Here is a 22,084-nt window from a genome sequence, read left to right as displayed (position 1 = left end):
AACTCTGCATGTCTGTTTTTTACCTATATTGTATTAAAATGTACGACCAATGTGAAAAAAAATAATTGTATTTGTATTAGCCTCTGGAAAGCGTGACTAGTTAGCAATAACACTTTCTTCTAGCCTATAACCGATAAACATGCTCTTGAACGTGCCTATAAACATGCACTCAGAAAGTGTATAATCTGTTGCAAGATTGTTTAAAACAAAATGTTGAATGCGGAAATTGTTTCTAAATGGACAAACTATAAATTTGTTAATTGACTGCCTTTCAAGCAACAAATGTGATAACATATTTACCATAAATACCAAATGACATGTCAGTTGATTTATTTAGTGTACATTAAGTTTCACTATACTATAACGAGATTTTAACTTGTAAAATTCTAACAGCCGTTTCCAAATAATTAAATTAATGTGACATTAAATGTGGTGTAGTTCTATTTGTCATTCATTGACTTATGCAGTAGGTATCGTTGTGATACATTTGTTAGATTCATTGTTATATTTTTTGAGGAGACCATGCTTCCCATTACAGGATTCTGTTTATGTAAAAAACCTTGTCCAAACACAAACCGCTTTGTATAGCAGATGAAGGTATATTAAAATAATGGAGGTAAGATCTTGATAAGGAAACAGTGATAACGACGGGAGATGTAAATTCATAAAATACTTTTTATAATGCATTTTCCATTACTAAATATATTAAGTAATAAAAGTAGAACAGTAAAGCTATATTTGAAGAGCTAAAATCACTTCAATTGTAATTACCCAACTCTTTGGCTGTGTAAACCTTCTGCTTGAGTGCTCCTGCAATCCTAATTTCACATATATAAGTATGCGTATACTGAAAAGAATATAAAGGCATTTCCGAGAATTGTGCAATCGTAGCAACAAGAAAATTAATACCACAATCGTGTCACTGTAGATCATTTCATGCCTTTGAGTAGCTGACAATTTTAAAATAATTCTTTCAATTTTGTGTAATCTCACTAAAAGATTATCAAATTTATATCAACTGAAATTCTAACCATTTTTGTACATAAATTACTGTTAAATATCGCGCTGACCCAGGTGCCAACCAATAATCATAACTGAGTACTTACAATGTTTGGGGTTTTGCCATAATACACCCATTCTTGAGTTGATCAACAAATGAAACTAACAGAGTTATGACAGAAATTATGTTGGTAGCTCTTTTGTGTAAGTATGATATCCTGTACAGTTGTAGAAAAGATGGCATTTCTGTTCGACGTCGAGCGGGTGTTGTATCAGTGTGAATGTGAGTCGCAGTACCCGCTTTGCCGGCTTTACTTCTGTAGATACTGCATCTCTCTGCGGTGTGCTGATTGCACTCAACACGAGGTCAGTGCAATCTTCTCCGTCCATACATATGTCTCAAAGTTTGTCTTTTTGTTAAACCCTCTGCCCAGTTATAGCAATTAAAATCAAGCAATGAAAAATCTGCACAGCCCTGGATTTGATCTCAGAGCCTCCAGATCTAGACATGGCCAACTTAAAGGTTGACTTGCAACAAAATTCACATTACAGTTATTTGGTATCAAAAGATTCACCATGTTTTACTCTGTTGTGTTGTAGGTGCCAAATATGTGGAAATGTGATTACAAGCTCTGAAAAACTCAAAAACGAAAAGCCGCTGTAGATTGGAATCTGTTTATTTATCTGACGTAGTCATTACAGTTTGGTTATTGTCTTGTCACGTGATGTTATCACGTGAAGTGAAAGGCCAATAAAAAGCTCAATATTAAACTTATCGTAGCACTAGTTTATGACAAACACTTCGGGTTTTGCCGAAGACCCTGTATCAAATATAGATGCTCGCTACTTTACAGTTTTGTTTCGGCTTGATCAAATCGTCAAGTCGTAATATGATCATGTGACCTATACTTTCTGCCAAACAGCGTGAATAATTTCTGCAGCATTTTTCGACTAACACAGGTGACCAACAGGCTTGTCATGTTTATCAGAGGATGATATGTACTCCTTCGAGTCAAGGTTAAAAAATTAAATGAGTTTTTATGGTAAGTTATAAGATATCACTGCTAAAAGTAACAGCATTACAATGATGATAAAATAGACGTGTAAGAACAATAGACATGGTTTTATTGAATGCGTGAAGTATATTTGTAAAAATATTTCGACGAATAAGGTTGCATGACTTGCAAGGTTGCATTAACTATTCGATGTTTAGCTTTTAAGAGCTTGTAATCACATTCCCACACATTTTGCACCTACAACACAACAGAGTAAGACATGGTGAATCTTTTGATAATAACTGTAATGTGAATTTTGTTGCAAATCAACCTTTAACCATTAAGCTACACAGAATACCATGGATTCATTGCGCAAATAGTCATTACATTGGTTAAGATACTCACGCCTAAATCGCTTGTTTTGGGATTAATAAATAGCACTGTTGACTGTCATGTGTAATGATTGTTAAGCTGGCCCAAAATGTAAGTACTGATTTAGTAAAGATTTTACTAAAAATCTAGCTTTCCAGGTAAGTTACTCAAATTCATGAAGCAATTATTCCTATGCAAGGCCTGGCATTTAGTAGTTTATTATAAACCAGCCTCACAGAGCTCCAGATTTAATACAGGCTGACCTAATTATGTTATTTAATTGTAAGCTCATAAATTGTCTACTTAGCGGCTGTAAGTTATTTTCTAACTTGTCTGAAGCCGTATGATCAAGCACCAAATTTATTTCTCAAAACTATTAGATAATCGGAACGAATTTGCAAAAAACTAGTTTATTGTTAAACATACAACAAATAATCATCAATGTTATACATGTTGTATGTCATACAACATCAATCATCAAGTTCACTGGCATCATGAAGTTTTGAATGGAAGTTTTACACTAAGATCTTTTTTCTGAATAGTTACAAATTTATTTTAATTTGCAATTATGAATTGTGGTTAAATAAATATGGCTAAGAGATTGATACAGTAGAACAATCAGACATTATGATATGGCATACTTATATTTGACTACTTCTAATTATGGGAAGTATTAAACCTATGGGAATACATGCTAATGTTACTGTGGAACCCTGTGATTTTGTAAGATGCAGTAAACAAATCTCTTCAAGTGAATACACAGCAACCTTTCATCTAGCTTTCCTTAAGTTTCTGACACCCTGTTTGGCTAAGAAAATTGCTAGAGCCTATTTTTATTTCAGGCTGATGTTTACTTCTGCCCTCAATGCTTACAATCTCTGATGGCACCTGAGGCTAAGCTAAACCACATGAAGTGTAAGAACTGTTTTGAGTGTCCATCCTGCCAGTGTGTGCTCGCTCTTAGGGCCGTAACTGCCGCAGCTGATAGCGCTGCATCTTCTGCTGATAAGGTCAGTTGTGCTACCAGGATTTGGGGTTGTCTGCTCGTTTACTCTTTTCAACTAGGAAATTTTTATTTCTTTGAATTTTTGTAATTGATCTCATACTTGGCAGTTAGAAGTTATAACTCATGCGTAGGATGACTGGAATGCATTAGAAGGTTCGTGTTTTCAACTGAGTGTTTTATGGCACGTAAGAGTAGGTTGAATTTTCTTGCAGAGTTCTTCATCAGCAGCTAATAAGAAGTATTACCTTTCCTGTGGCAACTGTCACTGGTCTACTCGAGATGCAGGGTATGAAGATCAAGAACTAACAGGTATCCTCATCGTATATAATCTTACAACAATGATTGCAATTACAACAATCTTACATCAGCTATGATTCCATGGCGTGTTTAATCCGCAAGTTTGAATCATTCGGAAACGGCAAAGGCACGCGAGCTTTTTTATTTGCAAATTTTTATTGAATGCTTGGTGCTTGCGAAAAATAGAAACGACATTTGCGAATGATCTGCAAGAAAATGCCACGCAAGTTATTCCTTTTTAAACATTTTCCACATTTCAGTCGTTCTTATTTGCATTAGAGCAGTTCCGAGTGTCCCGCTAGGACTTCTGACGTAAAATTCCTTATTTTGTTAACACAGCGTTAATCCACAACATGCGAATATCTATAGAAACATTTATCAGATGGTAACTCAAAGTGCGCACAACTCCAAATCTAGTGAAATGTGTCATAATCCTTCAACTGTGTTCTTGAGATGATAATTAGAATTTTGTTTGTAATTTACCTACAGACAGTCATGAATTAAAACTTAGAAGCACAATATTGGCGTAGCTGTTTCAACTGCAGTTTTGTGATATGCATGTACAATGCAACCTCAGTAGTGTTGGGCCGGTATTGGGTTATCCGCTCTTACCGATACCGAGGGATTCTCGGTATCCGAGGAAACCAATCATTTTCGGTGACAGCTAGGTATCCGCGGCCGGTTTGATATGATTGGTATTTATCCGTAAAAGCCTACCGGTAAATGGTTATACGGATATCCGGAGAGATTTTTAAAACGCTTCGTGACGAACGAACATGCTAATCTCAGCACGCATTGGCGAAAAAATTCAACGAAAATTTCCACGCTTACACTATCTATTATTATATTATGTTACATTGATAATGCCACCAGCCTCGAAGGTTTGGGAGTTTTTCACAGATGGGAGGATGTATAAAGACTCTAACGGGACTGGACTCTAATTGGACTGCGTATAATTATGTGATTACATTACCTGATTACAATGTGTGATAGTAAGATTTCTGTAAACTGTTTCAGTATATTTAACAAAGAGAGCCCCTTGCCATTATCTATCTGTTCTTTATTATACATAACGTTTGTATCAATAACTGTATTTTTTAATAGAATAAACAATAAAAACATAAATCATGAAAATTATATTTCCATCTTTCTTTTCTTTTTTGGCTTTCTAAAACAAGGAGTCTCTTTGCCGTAACAATATACTGCTGACTAAAGAATGTTTTTTTGCACAGGCTATTTTTTGCACAACGATAAAAGTTGTTCGAGACAGTTATGATTTAAAGTTTAAACCATTAAACTTTAAACCATTTAAAGACACACTGATAACCACATACCGAACAATAGTACCGACAATACCAAACTTTCTTAGTTGGCAAAGGATACCGAAGATGGTAAATACCGAGGATACCGATACCGGGAAAACCGATAAAAATGTGCAAGGATATCCGATGCGGCACTAAATTAGATACCGGCCCAACACTAACCCTCAGCATACGATTTTGATCTATTTCAGGGTTGGCATCATATGGTGAACAAATTGTTTTAGGGGTATAGAAACCATAGTAGCTATATAATGCAAAACATTCCCTGGTGAAGTCATCAAAATTTTATATAAGTGCTGTACATAATAAAAACTAGTACCAAAATAGTATGTTAACCGTGGTAACTATAGTTAGTTACAGTAACTTTATTGTATTTAGTGGTTATGATCTGCTTTAAATGTAACATTATAATGTACCATGAGCAGTATGTACCGTAGGGAGTTCTTACCTTCAAGACAAACGCACGTATAACATAAACTTTGAATTCACTTCAAATAAGTTTAGCTTACTAAACACACACTTGAAGCTAAGTTTTAGTACATTATGTGTGATTCTTGCATTAGGAGTTATAGCTACTCGCTTGGCAATCTAACGCAAGCGTACCTGTTTTGAAGCTATTAAACTATTTCTAAAGCATCAATTTATTTGGATCAACGTAAGCACCTTGTTAGCACACCTGTTCGCGTAAGTAAGATCATTTTATGTAAGGCTGTTTTCTACCGAGCTCGTGCATCTTGAACGAACGTCCATTTGGTATGAGGGCAACCAAATCAGTCAATTTTATTTCAAAAACGGAAATTCGACGTGTCTAACTAAAGCTTTTACGTATAGTAAAATTCAACCATAAGAAGTTTTACTCGGTTATGTATTACTAGACACGTATATCATGGATAAGAAGGACAAGCCTAAGAGCGGCGCCTACTACTCACCTGTCTTCACTTGCGTACGCATTAGATAGCTGACAAATTGATAGGTGTTATGGTAGTGCATTACTTTATATCGAGAAAAGTAACAACTTCCTTGTGCAAAGATTTCTTCAGATTAAAAGTAAAAATTTGCTTTTTCTAAGGTCAGGTTGGGTGCTGCAACAGTTTTCATTACATATTATCCTTCGTCTATAAAAAAAATTTATATATTATATTACACTTGCCAGTATGAGTTGACACAGAAAAGCGACAGCAAAGTTATACTACGTTTGAGTCATGCGATGTATAAATAAAAAAGTCTACAGCACCCGGTATTCCCAGGCGGTCACCCATCCAAGTACTAACCAGGCTCGACGTTGCTTCGCTTCAGTGATCGGATGAGAACTGGCGTTTTCAACGTGATATGGCCATAGACACTTAATTAATTAAGCTTCAACAGATGCTAATGAAAAGTGCGGCAACAATACGCAAACGCCCATTGGACAATCTAGTCACGGTTGGTGAGCATTATTATAACACTTCATTAATAAGGTTTGTTGAAGAATGCATGAGTGTCTACGGCCATATCACGTTGAAAATGCCAGTTCTCGTCCGATCACTGAAGCTAAGCAACGTCGAGCCCGGTTAGTACTTGGACGGGTGACTATCTGGGAATACCGGGTGCTGTAGACCTTTTATTTTTATCAGAATTATGCTAACTTATATTTCTAAAAAAATTTTAATTTACTCCATCTCTTAACATCAAAAACTATCATTTCTATTTAAAAATTCTAGCCGAAACTGGATAATATGATTTCTATTACGTAAGGCTATCCGGCTACCTTCAATCTCTTCATCTTCACTAGCTATGCACCAATGCTACCTGTGTATTTTAAAGAAGCCATAATTTCGATTTGTTTTCATCCTGCACGGCGTATCAGCTCAGGAACCTCACGCTAAGATTTCCTTTTTCACATCAAAGGTTTTTGAAACTCGAATGTTGGCGTTACGGGTTCGCCTAAAAGCTTCAGTAAATAATTAAATAAAAAGCGATTCCTCCTTTCGCCGCAAAAAAAATGCATTCTCGTAAAGTAAACCCAAGCAATTGTCTTCGCTCATGATGAAATGAAACTTTACTCGTGGATGCGTCAAAATAAAAAAGTTAAATTGAGTCATAAAGTTTCGAAACGAATTACTAACCGTAATGAGGAATCTACACTATAACAAAAACTAAATTCGATGATGAGCATGCGCCAGCATGTAGCTAAGGTTAGTCTCGTTTCATCCGAGGTAACAGACGGCGGACAGGTCTTCAGCAACTTGAGTACTAACGGTCGTTAGACAGGAGAACATTTTAGATCGTCGTTTAATATTTGTAAGATCGCTAGAAGAAGATGGATGCGGCAGGAAAAATTAATTTTGATCAATCAGTTTTTATCTTTACGGAAATATCTCTAGCAAAAAGCCCACCTTCGTGTAAGGTCATTTCTATGCAATTATATTTAGATGGGAATATTTAGTATTTAGTTTTCAAAATGCTGACTAAATACTCTAACTCACGTGAATCAGCGGTAAAAAGCCTACAATCTTCCTACAAATTGGCAAAATCTTAAACACTATGCCTTCGGAGTGACTCAATTCGCTTGTCGTAGCCAATGAGTGAGCGGGTTCAATATTATGGAGCGCGAATAGCCACGTTTTGGAAGTATCAGAGCACAAACAACTCCGAATTTGCTCAATATCAATGATTCCTTTGAGCCTACAATATTTGTACAAAATGGTAAAGTTTTAAGCTATGTGTTCGGAGTGACTCGATCGCTTATAATAGTCAATGAGCAAACTGGTCGAAAATTCAGGTGCGCGATTAACCACTCGTTCGATTATTGAGAGAGCAAAGGAATCCTAATTTACATAGTACACGTATGTATTTTTAACTATTTTACTGAATTTCAACTTTACATCGCTAAAATTTCATTACTTATAAGTTTCTGTCTTCGCTTTCACTATAACCTTTAGCGGACCTGTTTAAAACCTTTTTCAACTTAATTGGGCAAGAAAGCCCAAACAATGCCGTTTTCATAATGAATGGATTTTTGTTAGCAGGTTTAACAGAGTTTTTTGACTACTGACCTTCTGTTTGAAGGATTGCAACTCCAACTTTGTTACTGATTTTAAAGGGAATGTATTACTGTTTTACTTTTGAGAATTGCTGAACTAAGAGAAATTGATCCTGGTGACTCTTTTAGCCGTTGTGAAAATATTTTCGGCGAACAACATTTCGGTGTCTTTGTTATTTTGATGCACGTAGTAAGCGCCCGACTGCCAAATTTGAACTAGGGGAAAGAAGTTTGTTGAATTCGTGTAGTGAAATAATCATGTTCCACTTTGTAAGGTGAAAAATCATATATCAGTGTAATCATATCTTGAGGCTGCACTGTAACATGATTGGTAACATGACCACAATTTAATAAGTATGCAGTGTAGTATATCATGTTTTGTAATATTGTATCTTTTATCAAATGCAAACAATATTTCTAGTTTGTGATATTTAGGAAGCGGTTGCTTAGTTATCAAAATGGCCCACTTGTAGACGAACATTAAGATCTCCTTTGAAAAGTAGTAATATTATTTTACCTCTGCTGTACACTTCATGATCCAAGATACCCGTGTTGACTGAAACTAATCGCTGGTACTAAGGCTACACTTGACTTGCCATGCTCACCAGCTTTTATCATATTATCACCGGCCAGTATCTATATTATGCTTGGCAGCTTTTAATGGTTGTGTAATAAAATACTGGGAATTTTTTCTCCAGACACTAATTGATTTTTTATAATGTAGGTTTCCCAAGAAAACTGATTCAAGATCTGTTTTTGGTGTGTAGTATCATCTTATAGCGTTTTCCCTTCTTAATTCGTGTCTTAATATGATAGCTCGTGTTTTTTATTTTTTTGGTTTGCCACATACCTTCTTGTACCATAGCATAGCAGAAGCAACTTGAAGATTTTTTTGTCAAAGCTGATGGAATTTACTAAAATATTTGTTATCATATTGCGTTGTTCATATTATTGCAGAGCTTCAGAACTCCTTTACCGACCCTGACCAAGCCAATATTAAGCAGTTGAAGGAGGCCTATCGGCTCATCAGTCTCAGAGATGCCTCGGAGGAGCATGTGAGGAGGCAGACACTGCAGTCAAGCAGACGAAGGACCATGTCTCCTTTTGGCAACAAAGAAGAATCTAAACTTCCATCGTTTGGCCTGCACGCGTCTCCTCTATCTAGGTATTGCTGCTTCTTCTAGCACTAATACAGGTACTACTACTAGTAATACTACTACTAGCACTAATAGTACTACTATTACTACTGGTACTCCTACTATTCTTACTTCTAGCGCTAGTATGTCTATTATTGTTACATGTACTACTAGATCAGTCTCTTTATGTGGAGGTCCCTTTTTCAGCAAAAAATATGATTGCTAGTTGTAATTGGTCTTCCTCATCTACACTCTCCTTTACACCAATCAGGAAATGACAAGTTATAAGGTCAATTGTCTGTGAGTGCACCAAACATATAACATCAAATCATGTAAAAGTTGATATCAATGAATATATGATGAAGTGATTTGTCAGGTCAAAAAGGATGGCTAGTGTGCCAACATCCAACATGCTGAATGATGTCATGTCTGTTGCCACCAGCTCTATCGAACCTTTGGATGACGACTATTTCACGAAACCCATTGATCTGACTCAAGGTACTTTTCCTTATATAACAATGTGGTTGGGTAATTATCTGTAATTATACATTGGCAATTTTCACCTCTCTCGTACCAAGATTTTAGGGATCACTTCATTGATCAAGTTCCTGTCATGGGTGTCTTTGTTTTTTTTTGACATTTTTATAGTCTGATAAGAAGAATAATACATTACACTGGCTATCGAATATAGATATGTTTAACGCAAAACACTACGAATAGTCAAACAGCACTACCTATTTCTACTTGCTCAAGCATTCATTATAAATTGTCTATTTTAACTACTGGCAAGAAAAAGCTGCAGCTTGAAGATTTTCATTACATCAACTATTTAAGGTCAATTCTCCATAGTTAGTGCACCTGTTACTTAGTGTCAGTCAGATAACAAGTGTTCTTGCAAGTGCCCATCTGCCTGTGAGGCCAGCTATTTAATCCGTGTTATGGGGTCTGTACATAACTTGCAATCTTCTTATGTAATTTAGTAACAACTTTGGAACAGAGGAACAGAGACGTGGCTGCTCAGCCTACAAAAGTGATGCAGCTGCGGCCAATCAAAAAGCAATTAGCTATAAAACGTTCAATAAGATGCAAGGTAAGCAAGTGGCCGTTTCACCAGCTGCCAGTTTTATGTGAGTGTCATTTGGTTGATAGAAAAAGGACAGGTCAAAAGGTGGGAATGTTTACACCATGCAATATTTAAACATTTTTACGGGCTTTTTGATATTGGATGGTTGCCAAATATTAAGAATTACATTAGAAAACCTCTCAACTAGCTAGCGTGTGGTTTACAGATGAATATTGAATAAGATCAACTGGCTATTCATTACTATGTAACGACAGCGCAAGTGGAGAGGTGTGTTAGCTACGTGCATGTGTCAGATATTGTAAGGCAACTTTAACAAATAAGAATATAGAAATATTCAGCGCTCCGCCTTCTATTCTAGCAAGATAAATGCTTGCTAAAAATTATAGCAATGGTTAGCTTCTCTGTTTATTGTTGTTCTGTCTCCGTGTTGCTCTGCCAGTTCCTTGCAAATTACATCGTAAACAGTTGTTAATCACCTTACGAGTTGGAGCATCACTACTTATGAACCAGAGAAGTCAATTTATTTTAAAATGTAGATACCAGAGGTAGGCACTGAACAATTCTATCACTCTCATAGTGTTGTGTTGAGTGTTTTGTCGTAAGGGCTTTACTTTAGTCATCAAGGTGCCTGTCTGGTGCGACCTTGTTAGGCACCACCAGTGGGACAGATGGAGGACTAAGATCTCTTCTTGATGGGTAAATATTACAGCTAGTCAAGCAGGAAGTGTAGCTAATCTAAAAGGATTTCTGTAAAACTCGAGACATTGAAACATAGTAACGCTGGTTTTTATGTAGACAATTAAACTAAATATGTACCTAAATTGTAGCAATGTGACCACAGTCTGTGTAAGCCAGAATACAGCACATCCAACATCAAGTTTAAAATACAGCTGTTGGCGCAGTAAGTACCTTGTATAGCTCATATGTGCTCATATATAGCTTCCTCTTCATATTTGAAAGTATTTTAAAAGTACATTTTGAAACTATTGATAGAAGTTGTACGGTAATCCAAGTTTGTAAGTTTGTAATTGCAAGTTGTGGTTCCCTCACATCCCTCAAACTGTACTGGATTTATCTATTTGCGATTTAACTATTTGCTTGGCTATCAGTAACTCCGCTGTTTACTTGGCCATCTTTCTGGTAGATTAACCTAAGCAACCTTTCAGCTAAGTTAGTTACTAGTGTATTGCGAGCTCTATCAGCCTTTGGACTCACATATGCTCCTCAAGTGACTCTCATATTACAAGTTGTATGTTATTTCAAAAAGGTCACATATTTCAGTTTGTTTATTTACTCCGCTTATTTGTAGGCTGCAGTTTCCAGAAGTGAGAATTCATCCAGGCTATGTTCTACAAGCCAACTCTGTGAGTCTTAAAATTTTTTTTTTCATTTCACTACATGGGTGCAAATCTAAAGCAACATTCACTACACTCTTTCTTTGCATTATATTTTCTGTTTATTATAGTCATGCATTCCTTTGTCTTTGTGTATAAGCATTCGTATCTCAGCAGACTTTAAATTTTATGTTAATTGTTTTAACATTATTGCTAATTTTATATTTTGACATTTTTGCTGCTCGGTATTATCATTGTTAACTAGTACGCTGACAGTCTCGGGTGCAGAGAGATATCATTATCTGTAATCAGTACGCACACATTTATTCCATGATGCTGCAAGGTGGTAAAGTGGTGCAGGTGGCATTGAGCATGACTGCAAAGCTGGATGAACGGGTTCAATTCCTATGCGAAGCATCTTTTTTCTAATCAATAAACATGGCTTCGGACAGACGGATGGCCACGCCTCCTATTATCGTAAAGATTATTGAAAGTAATTTGTAACATCAGTATTAGTATTAATGGGTCCATCCAGATTAGGTAATTTCAGTTTATAAATGCAACCTTTAATATTTATTTTTATAAAGCTGTTATTTCTGTGTGACTACGACAGAAACCATATCTGCAACCTACTCTGCAGACTCTACTAGCTACCTATATACATTGTATGTTGGTGTTTAGGATTGTCCGCTCGTGCTCAGTGTGAGCAACCCAGACCAACTTAATCAGTGCTCCTTCAAGCTCTGTCCTGACAATGACAATCCCAGAGGCACGTGTTCGTTGACGACACCAAATGATGTCGTATTTACTCTCGAGCCAAAAAATGAGGCGTTTCTTGATAACTCTATTGAAACGGAGCCTGATAAAGCTAAGTATGTGTCAACCTTTATTTGATTCTTGAGGGTTTAATTTTATTTTATACAAGAAATGTTTGCCAATTACTCTCAAATCTTGACTTACAAATTATCTGATGTACTACGTAAAATTTATGTCAATGTTGGACTTCGCATCCAAAGTAAGTTTCCAACATATGACATCCGGAGTTTTTCAAAATATTGCAGTTTTGTAAATCTGTACGTAAGCTTACAGTTATTTTCATAGTGCGGTTCTTCAGTGTTTGAATAACATGAAAGGTCTTGTTAGGCCGTGTTCAGGTGAAATAATCCGTTAACATTGTATTAACGCCATTTTGTTAAGCTTTCGTATAGAATCACTGCATTTTATATCATTTAAAACATCAATTTTCTTGTCAGTGCCTAAATTCACATTTATTCACGGTTATAAAAACCAATCTCTTTTGATGAATAAAAAGGATGAGCATAAAAAGAGATCAGTCCAGTTAAAATAGAGAAGTCTAAGCTTTGCCCTTTTGTCCATGACCAGTTTCAGTATGGCCTCAGAATCATTGATTTGGTTAACTTTTGTCATATGATTCTAATGACCAGGATAATTCAGCAATTTTTTCATATGTTACGCGGTTTCATAGGTTTCCCGTTAAATGATCATACATATAAATTATCTAATTAGCGTTCATGTTTTTTGTGCTTTTGCTTTGTGCTCAATGTTGTAGCCAGTGTACCCCTGTTTGAGTCCTAATCGTACAACTATCCGACTACTAGCCTTCGTGTTGTGTCCGTTACTCGACCAGCTGCTGATTTTATTTAGACGCATTATTGCATTACTATGCTTCTTATCACCAAAACTGGAGTCGGCAGTCTTTGTGTCGTTTCAGATATTTATCTTACAATCATGGAAGCAAGATTGGACTCCATTGCTCAGCGTCTGTGCCAGAGAACTTCACCGGCAAGGTTATTGTAAGTATTATGAGTTACTATATTCACACTTGCCAGAAAAGGCTACACATAGGAAGTTTGAGAGTGCCCTAAATCTTGTAGCATTTATAATCTGGCCCTGCAACGTGTTCTATGCCTGTACTCATGTGATAGTAAACAAATATGTTATTGCTTGGAGCGGGAATAAAACATACAGTTACTACACTCAAGTATAGAGCTTTCATATAAGGACACGCATGTACCTATCATACAGAAACATGCAGTTCTCACACCTGAGATACAGTTTTCACGTAGACACCTTTTCGCACAAAAACGTACATGTTTTATGTATGATTCACTTTAGCGACTCCCGGTCGAAGAGAAAAGTTAGTGTCATAAATCTGATTCCACCAATTTGTATGGGATAATTATTGAGCCGAGCATGTCTCTTAATAGGTGTTATTTAATTTTGTCTCTTTAAAAAATTTTACAATCAGTGATACAGCCCTACAAAGCTGAGTCTCATTTTGATGTAACAAAGGCTAAGATGTCATCAAAGTGCTCTCGCTTCGACCTATTCTAGCAGCACAGACACTTATCAGCGCTATGTCTTGGCAGCGTGTAGATTCAGTAGCATATTAGATAAATTAAATGTAATTATGTTGGAAGCTTTTACATTTCATGTTTTTAAAATACAATTGTCATTGTTTGCTTAAAAATGTTAAAGACCATTAGTTTGAGCTAGACATCAAATCCACACAGTGAATATATGTTACGAATATACGTCATATATCGTAGTTTATTAACCCTTTCAGCACAGGAGTAAACTATATTGCTACAAGTGACTCGTCCCCAGCATACCAATCCCATATTAGCCCCTTCGATTTCACTTTTCAACAGACCTTTTAAAAATAATTTTATTTATTTGTAAATTTATATGATAACAATTAATTGTGGGCTTGAGTAATCATGATAAGATGCGTACTACTATTTATATGATAACAATTAATTGTGGGCTTGAGTAATCGTGATAAGATGTGTACTACTATTTATATGATAACAATTAATTGTGGGCTTGAGTAATCATGATAAGATGTGTACTACTATTTATATGATAACAATTAATTGTGGGCTTGAGTAATCGTGATAAGATGTGTACTACTATTTATATGATAACAATTAATTGTGGGCTTGAGTAATCATGATAAGATGTGTACTACTCTTTATATGATAACAATTAATTGTGGGCTTGAGTAATCGTGATAAGATGTGTACTATTATTTATATGATAACAATTAATTGTGGGCTTGAGTAATCATGATAAGATGTGTACTACTATTTATATGATAACAATTAATTGTGGGCTTGAGTAATCGTGATAAGATGTGTACTACTATTTATATGATAACAATTAATTGTGGGCTTGAGTAATCATGATAAGATGTGTACTACTATTTATATGATAACAATTAATTGTGGGCTTGAGTAATCGTGATAAGATGTGTACTACTATTTATATGATAACAATTAATTGTGGGCTTGAGTAATCATGATAAGATGTGTACTACTATTTATATGATAACAATTAATTGTGGGCTTGAGTAGTCATGATAAGATGTGTACTACTATTTATATGATAACAATTAATTGTGGGCTTGAGTAATCGTGATAAGATGTGTACTACTATTTATATGATAACAATTAATTGTGGGCTTGAGTAATCATGATAAGATGTGTACTACTATTTATATGATAACAATTAATTGTGGGCTTGAGTAATCGTGATAAGATGTGTACTATTATTTATATGATAACAATTAATTGTGGGCTTGAGTAATCGTGATAAGATGTGTACTACTATTTATATGATAACAATTAATTATGGGCTTGAGTAATCGTGATAAGATGTGTACTACTATTTATATGATAACAATTAATTGTGGGCTTGAGTAATCGTGATAAGATGTGTACTACTATTTATATGATAACAATTAATTGTGGGCTTGAGTAATCGTGATAAGATGTGTACTATTATTTATATGATAACAATTAATTGTGGGCTTGAGTAATCGTGATAAGATGTGTACTACTATTTATATGATAACAATTAATTGTGGGCTTGAGTAATCATGATAAGATGCGTACTACTATTTATATGATAACAATTAATTGTGGGCTTGAGTAATCGTGATAAGATGTGTACTACTATTTATATGATAACAATTAATTATGGGCTTGAGTAATCGTGATAAGATGTGTACTACTATTTATATGATAACAATTAATTGTGGGCTTGAGTAATCGTGATAAGATGTGTACTACTATTTATATGATAACAATTAATTGTGGGCTTGAGTAATCGTGATAAGATGTGTACTATTATTTATATGATAACAATTAATTGTGGGCTTGAGTAATCGTGATAAGATGTGTACTACTATTTATATGATAACAATTAATTGTGGGCTTGAGTAATCGTGATAAGATGTGTACTACTATTTATATGATAACAATTAATTGTGGGCTTGAGTAATCGTGATAAGATGTGTACTACTATTTATATGATAACAATTAATTGTGGGCTTGAGTAATCGTGATAAGATGTGTACTACTATTTATATGATAACAATTAATTGTGGGCTTGAGTAATCGTGATAAGATGTGTACTATTATTTATATGATAACAATTAATTGTGGGCTTGAGTAATCGTGATAAGATGTGTACTACTATTTATATGATAACAATTAATTGTGGGCTTGAGTAATCGTGATAAGATGTGTACTACTATTTATATGATAACAATTAATTGTGGGCTTGAGTAATCGTGATAAGATGTGTACTACTATTTATATGATAACAATTAATTATGGGCTTGAGTAATCGTGATAAGATGTGTACTATTATTTATATGATAACAATTAATTGTGGGCTTGAGTAATCGTGATAAGATGTGTACTACTATTTATATGATAACAATTAAATGTGGGCTTGAGTAATCGTGATAAGATGTGTACTATTATTTATATGATAACAATTAATTGTGGGCTTGAGTAATCGTGATAAGATGTGTACTACTATTTATATGAAAACAATTAATTGTGGGCTTGAGTAATCATGATAAGATGTGTACTACTCTTTATATGATAACAATTAATTGTGGGCTTGAGTAATCATGATAAGATGTGTACTACTATTTATATGATAACAATTAATTATGGGCTTGAGTAATCATGATAAGATGTGTACTACTATTTATATGATAACAATTAATTGTGGGCTTGAGTAATCGTGATAAGATGTGTACTACTATTTATATGATAACAATTAATTGTGGGCTTGAGTAATCATGATAAGATGTGTACTACTATTTATATGATAACAATTAATTGTGGGCTTGAGTAATCATGATAAGATGTGTACTACTATTTATATGATAACAATTAATTGTGGGCTTGAGTAATCGTGATAAGATGTGTACTACTATTTATATGAAAACAATTAATTGTGGGCTTGAGTAATCATGATAAGATGTGTACTACTATTTATATGATAACAATTAATTGTGGGCTTGAGTAATCGTGATAAGATGTGTACTATTATTTATATGATAACAATTAATTGTGGGCTTGAGTAATCGTGGTAAGATGTGTACTACTATTTATATGATAACAATTAATTATGGGCTTGAGTAATCATGATAAGATGTGTACTACTATTTATATGATAACAATTAATTGTGGGCTTGAGTAATCATGATAAGATGTGTACTACTCTTTATATGATAACAATTAATTGTGGGCTTGAGTAATCATGATAAGATGTGTACTACTATTTATATGATAACAATTAATTGTGGGCTTGAGTAATCATGATAAGATGTGTACTACTCTTTATATGATAACAATTAATTGTGGGCTTGAGTAATCATGATAAGATGTGTACTACTATTTATATGATAACAATTAATTGTGGGCTTGAGTAATCATGATAAGATGTGTACTACTATTTATATGATAACAATTAATTGTGGGCTTGAGTAATTGTGATAAGATGTGTACTACTATTTATATGATAACAATTAATTGTGGGCTTGAGTAATCGTGATAAGATGTGTACTACTATTTATATGATAACAATTAATTGTGGGCTTGAGTAATCGTGATAAGATGTGTACTATTATTTATATGATAACAATTAATTGTGGGCTTGAGTAATCGTGATAAGATGTGTACTATTATTTATATGATAACAATTAATTGTGGGCTTGAGTAATCATGATAAGATGTGTACTACTATTTATATGATAACAATTAATTGTGGGCTTGAGTAATCGTGATAAGATGTGTACTACTATTTATATGATAACAATTAATTGTGGGCTTGAATAATCGTGATAAGATGTGTACTACTATTTATATGATAACAATTAATTGTGGGCTTGAGTAATCGTGATAAGATGTGTACTACTATTTATATGATAACAATTAATTGTGGGCTTGAGTAATCGTGATAAGATGTGTACTACTATTTATATGATAACAATTAATTGTGGGCTTGAGTAATTATGATAAGATGTGTACTACTATTTATATGATAACAATTAATTGTGGGCTTGAGTAATCATGATAAGATGTGTACTACTATTTATATGATAACAATTAATTGTGGGCTTGAGTAATCATGATAAGATGTGTACTAGTATTTATATGATAACAATTAATTGTGGGCTTGAGTAATCATGATAAGATGTGTACTACTATTTATATGATAACAATTAATTGTGGGCTTGAGTAATCGTGATAAGATGTGTACTACTATTTATATGATAACAATTAATTATGGGCTTGAGTAATCGTGATAAGATGTGTACTACTATTTATATGATAACAATTAATTGTGGGCTTGAGTAATCGTGATAAGATGTGTACTACTATTTATATGATAACAATTAATTGTGGGCTTGAGTAATCGTGATAAGATGTGTACTACTATTTATATGATAACAATTAATTGTGGGCTTGAGTAATCGTGATAAGATGTGTACTACTATTTATATGATAACAATTAATTGTGGGCTTGAGTAATCGTGATAAGATGTGTACTACTATTTATATGATAACAATTAATTGTGGGCTTGAGTAATCGTGATAAGATGTGTACTACTATTTATATGATAACAATTAATTGTGGGCTTGAGTAATCATGGTAAGATGTGTACTACTATTTTAAAGCTAATATCTGTGATTATCAGGCATGTGTAAGCTGCACATGCAGTTAAAACTTTCGCTTTCTTTACAGGAAAAATATGTATTAAAATGGCTATGCATAAAAGTTTTGTCACCAGTCTTGATCATGTTGGTAACGCGTAATATGTTTTAGGTCTGTGTACAGCTCCATCACACACCGCAACAAACTGCTGCCGATGCTGACCCTAAGGAGCATATATTTCCCATATCTATTGATTTGGGAACTGTTTCCTCCGCTACATGAAGTGTATAGTAGCCTGGGAACATTGTGTTTTCCCTAGCCAATTTTCCAGTCAGCCCTCAAGCTCTATCTGTTCTCATGTGGGTTACAACATGCATTTGTGTGTGATACTAACAAGGTCATGCTGAACAAGTGAATTGTTCATGAGTTGCCAATAGCCAGGGATACTATCACTCATTTACTTATTGCATATTTTTTCCTATTTTCTGTGATAGAACTAGCAAATATCTGCAATGTGTGGACATGTTGTTTGAGCTATGAGATTTCTGATTTGTGTTAATTTATTAAAGGAATGAGTCGATTAAAAGTAATGTAATAATACATATTTATATTTTGGCTTTTTATATTTAAATATATACAACCCAGCCTAGTCACAAAATACAATTTGTCTTTACTAATATCGTAGCCACAAATTTTAACACAATTGATGGACCCTGGCCACATCACAAGCCCTCTCCAGCTCCAATTTTCAAAGGAAAACATTTAGCTACTATAGATCCTCACAGTATTTTACATTTAGTAGTTTTTCTGCTGATCCAAGGGCTCGTCTTGGATTTGATTTGAGTTTATTTTCATCATAAAAACAGATGCACACAGAGACACAAACTAAATAAATATACATATATGAATAAGCTATCATATTACAATAGGGAGTGATGAAGGCCCACGGGCACAGTAGCAGGGCTAATCAAGGTGCAGGGCCCGAATCTCATGAGGCATTGTATTGGATATACAATGCCTTTAGAGTTTTTCTATAGTGAGTGTCTCTGTATTGTCATTACACTTCTACATATGCCCATTACCTTGTATGAAAGAGTTGTGCGACCATTGCAAGTATATACTATAGATTATGTATTGCTAGTTTCCAAACAAGCAGGCCACACCCACTAATTTTATATAATCTATAACGGAAAGATCACATTGGCAAATAAAATTAACTCCCATTTGCAGCAGCTTGAAAATTGACTTATACTATGCACCATTTGCAAAAGGACAAAATTCCCTCCAAGTTGATCCAATAATTTTATAATTTAAGAGAAGATGAACCTTTTAATGCTCAATTCAGAACACAAATCTTACCTAAATTAGCTTTTTGTATTTGCAACCAGTTTCTGGTTTCTGTTTTTAGAGGAATTTTATGTTTTGGCGTCTGTGTAGAAACCCTAAGTGCTGCTGTTAAACAATCAGCTGATGTAATGACATAGTGGCTGGTAAGGGGGGGGGGGGGGCTGGCGGCAATATTCATCTGAATGCTTTATGCGGATGCCTTTCCATCAACTGTCCATCTCACAATCAAGCATGGTAATTATCAGCTCAAGCAATAGTACAGCATCAATTGCAGTACAAGCATTATCTCATAAAGTTTTGAGTATAATTATATTACAGTACAATTTATTTGTCCAATATACAAAAAATAGAAACGCATAGCTCAGAGTTGGAATTGTAAATACGAAAAACACCACTTTTTTTACAAAGCTCTATTTTTCACCTGTCAACCAATTGAATCAATTAAATTTTGTAGAACCTAAATTATGGGTTGAATTATTAAATTAGCTTGGATATTATTTGCATTAAAAAATAAAATAAGAAGTCAATTCTTTCTCGAAATAAATTATGCATTAAATTGCCAAATTAGTTTTAAAAAGTAATCACCTTACTAATTGAATTGGTAAGTCATAGTTGCAGTTAAACTAAATTAAGCATCAAGTTTTCAATTTAATTCTGTAAAATAATTGAAACATTTCTTGCACCACCTGATGTGGCATATAGTTGGTGTATTTTAACTTGCAAATATAATATATATACAATGTAGTTTAAAATTTTGAATTATTATACTTAAAAACTTTTCATTAAATTAAACTGATTTATAAATTAATAAAGAATTTAATGCGATTATTATTGCGCATTATTAATTAACCACAACCCTGGTTGTTATATTTGTTGACTGTTTAACAGCAGCTTGTAGGGTTTTCACACAAACATCAAAACAAAATTCCTCAAACACAAACTAGAAACTGGTTACAGATACAAAACCTATCAGAATTTGAGAATATGAGATAAAGAATGAGGTTAAAAAGAGGTACCTAGTTTTAAATTATAAAATTATTGGCATCATATTGTAGGGAATATTGTTGTCTTCTAAATGGTGTATAATACAAGTGTATAATATAAAGTGTATAATACAACAATCAAATTTAGAGCTACAATAGTTACTTTTGTTTGCTAATGTTGCAGTATCTACTTGCAAGACTATAATGACTTCTTCACAAATAAGTAATGTTCGAGAATTTGTTGATATAGTCCATTCTCATGCATCAACATTTGTGAATGTCTTTGTTAAAATAGCAGAGTTTACCTCCTCTGTTTCAGCTTTGCTTACCTCTGATCCACTGCCTTATTCAAATGTAAGTATCGCAAAGAGGTGACTGTTCAATTTTAACATTGTTAATGTTTATTAAAATTTGTGCTATTTAATTTCTGTTTGAATTGAGTTGTTGAGGGTATTTTGGAAAAAAAGACTCTTGACCTTGTTAATAACCGCTTTGTCAAGAGATGATAACTCATGAGGCACAACCATTTTTTATTTTAGACTTTGAATTTGCTAAAATCATAACAAAAAATGAGTTTGTCAACAAGCCACCCCTTCTGGTGCAGAAACAACTACTGTCAAATATGCAACCATAGGTTTGGGAGGTACCCAGACAGCACCAAACATAAGTGAGAATATTGAATTTACCGCTTAGTTAGCTAGTGACCATTGGAGTTTTCTTTTGTCTTAAAGCAGATTCTTAGAAAAGTTAAAGAAAAGCTAGACAAAGTAATTTAACTGTTGGTGTTTCTTTATGTTGAGAACTACATGTAGGATTGGCTGATTTTAAGTTGGTCAAATGAACATGCAGAAAATTTACAATATTGTCAGCAGTTTATTTATGGTCATGGAATCAGGTCAATGACAGTCTTTCAATCAAATAAATGAATAAGCAACCAAATTTCTATTTTTAAAATGATTCATTATTATTATTATTATATCAATATCATGAATCATTATCATTAAACTGGTAGATCTTGAAGTCTACTAGTAGTGTTATGTGGCAACTAATACTCCATTTTGATAGCCATTCAAAAATGCTGTTAAAACAAAATAAACTAAATGTTTAATTGTTTAACTTTTATCAGATTTAGGTGTTGAAAAGTGGTAGCTAAACAAAGAATACACATACACGGATTCCCTACTTGGACAATTATAGCATCAAAAT

The 22,084-nt window shown here is 34.0% G+C and overlaps 1 protein-coding gene and 2 non-coding genes across 3 annotated transcripts; 2 read left to right on the top strand and 1 right to left on the bottom strand.

The window, feature by feature from the left end:
* Window positions 1–1,229: 1,229 nt before the first annotated feature.
* Window positions 1,230–19,199, top strand: LOC137404262 (dynactin subunit 4-like). Its single transcript, XM_068090440.1, has 11 exons — window positions 1,230–1,365; window positions 3,209–3,376; window positions 3,585–3,681; window positions 8,971–9,178; window positions 9,526–9,647; window positions 10,130–10,239; window positions 11,061–11,134; window positions 11,543–11,597; window positions 12,249–12,439; window positions 13,300–13,381; window positions 18,720–19,199. Exons 1-11 carry the CDS (start codon window positions 1,237–1,239, stop codon window positions 18,828–18,830), a joined length of 1,347 nt encoding a protein of 448 aa, XP_067946541.1. The 5' UTR covers window positions 1,230–1,236; the 3' UTR covers window positions 18,831–19,199.
* Window positions 6,214–6,332, bottom strand: LOC137405524 (5S ribosomal RNA). Its single transcript, XR_010979771.1, has one exon. It is a non-coding gene; the product is annotated as a 5S ribosomal RNA (ribosomal RNA).
* LOC137405525 (5S ribosomal RNA) lies at window positions 6,471–6,589 on the top strand. Its single transcript, XR_010979772.1, has one exon. It is a non-coding gene; the product is annotated as a 5S ribosomal RNA (ribosomal RNA).
* Window positions 19,200–22,084: the final 2,885 nt, after the last annotated feature.

Source organism: Watersipora subatra, chromosome 9 (assembly GCF_963576615.1).
Source record: "Watersipora subatra chromosome 9, tzWatSuba1.1, whole genome shotgun sequence".
NCBI classification, from domain to species: domain Eukaryota; kingdom Metazoa; phylum Bryozoa; class Gymnolaemata; order Cheilostomatida; family Watersiporidae; genus Watersipora; species Watersipora subatra.
This window is presented reverse-complemented; position numbering and strand designations above follow the sequence as displayed.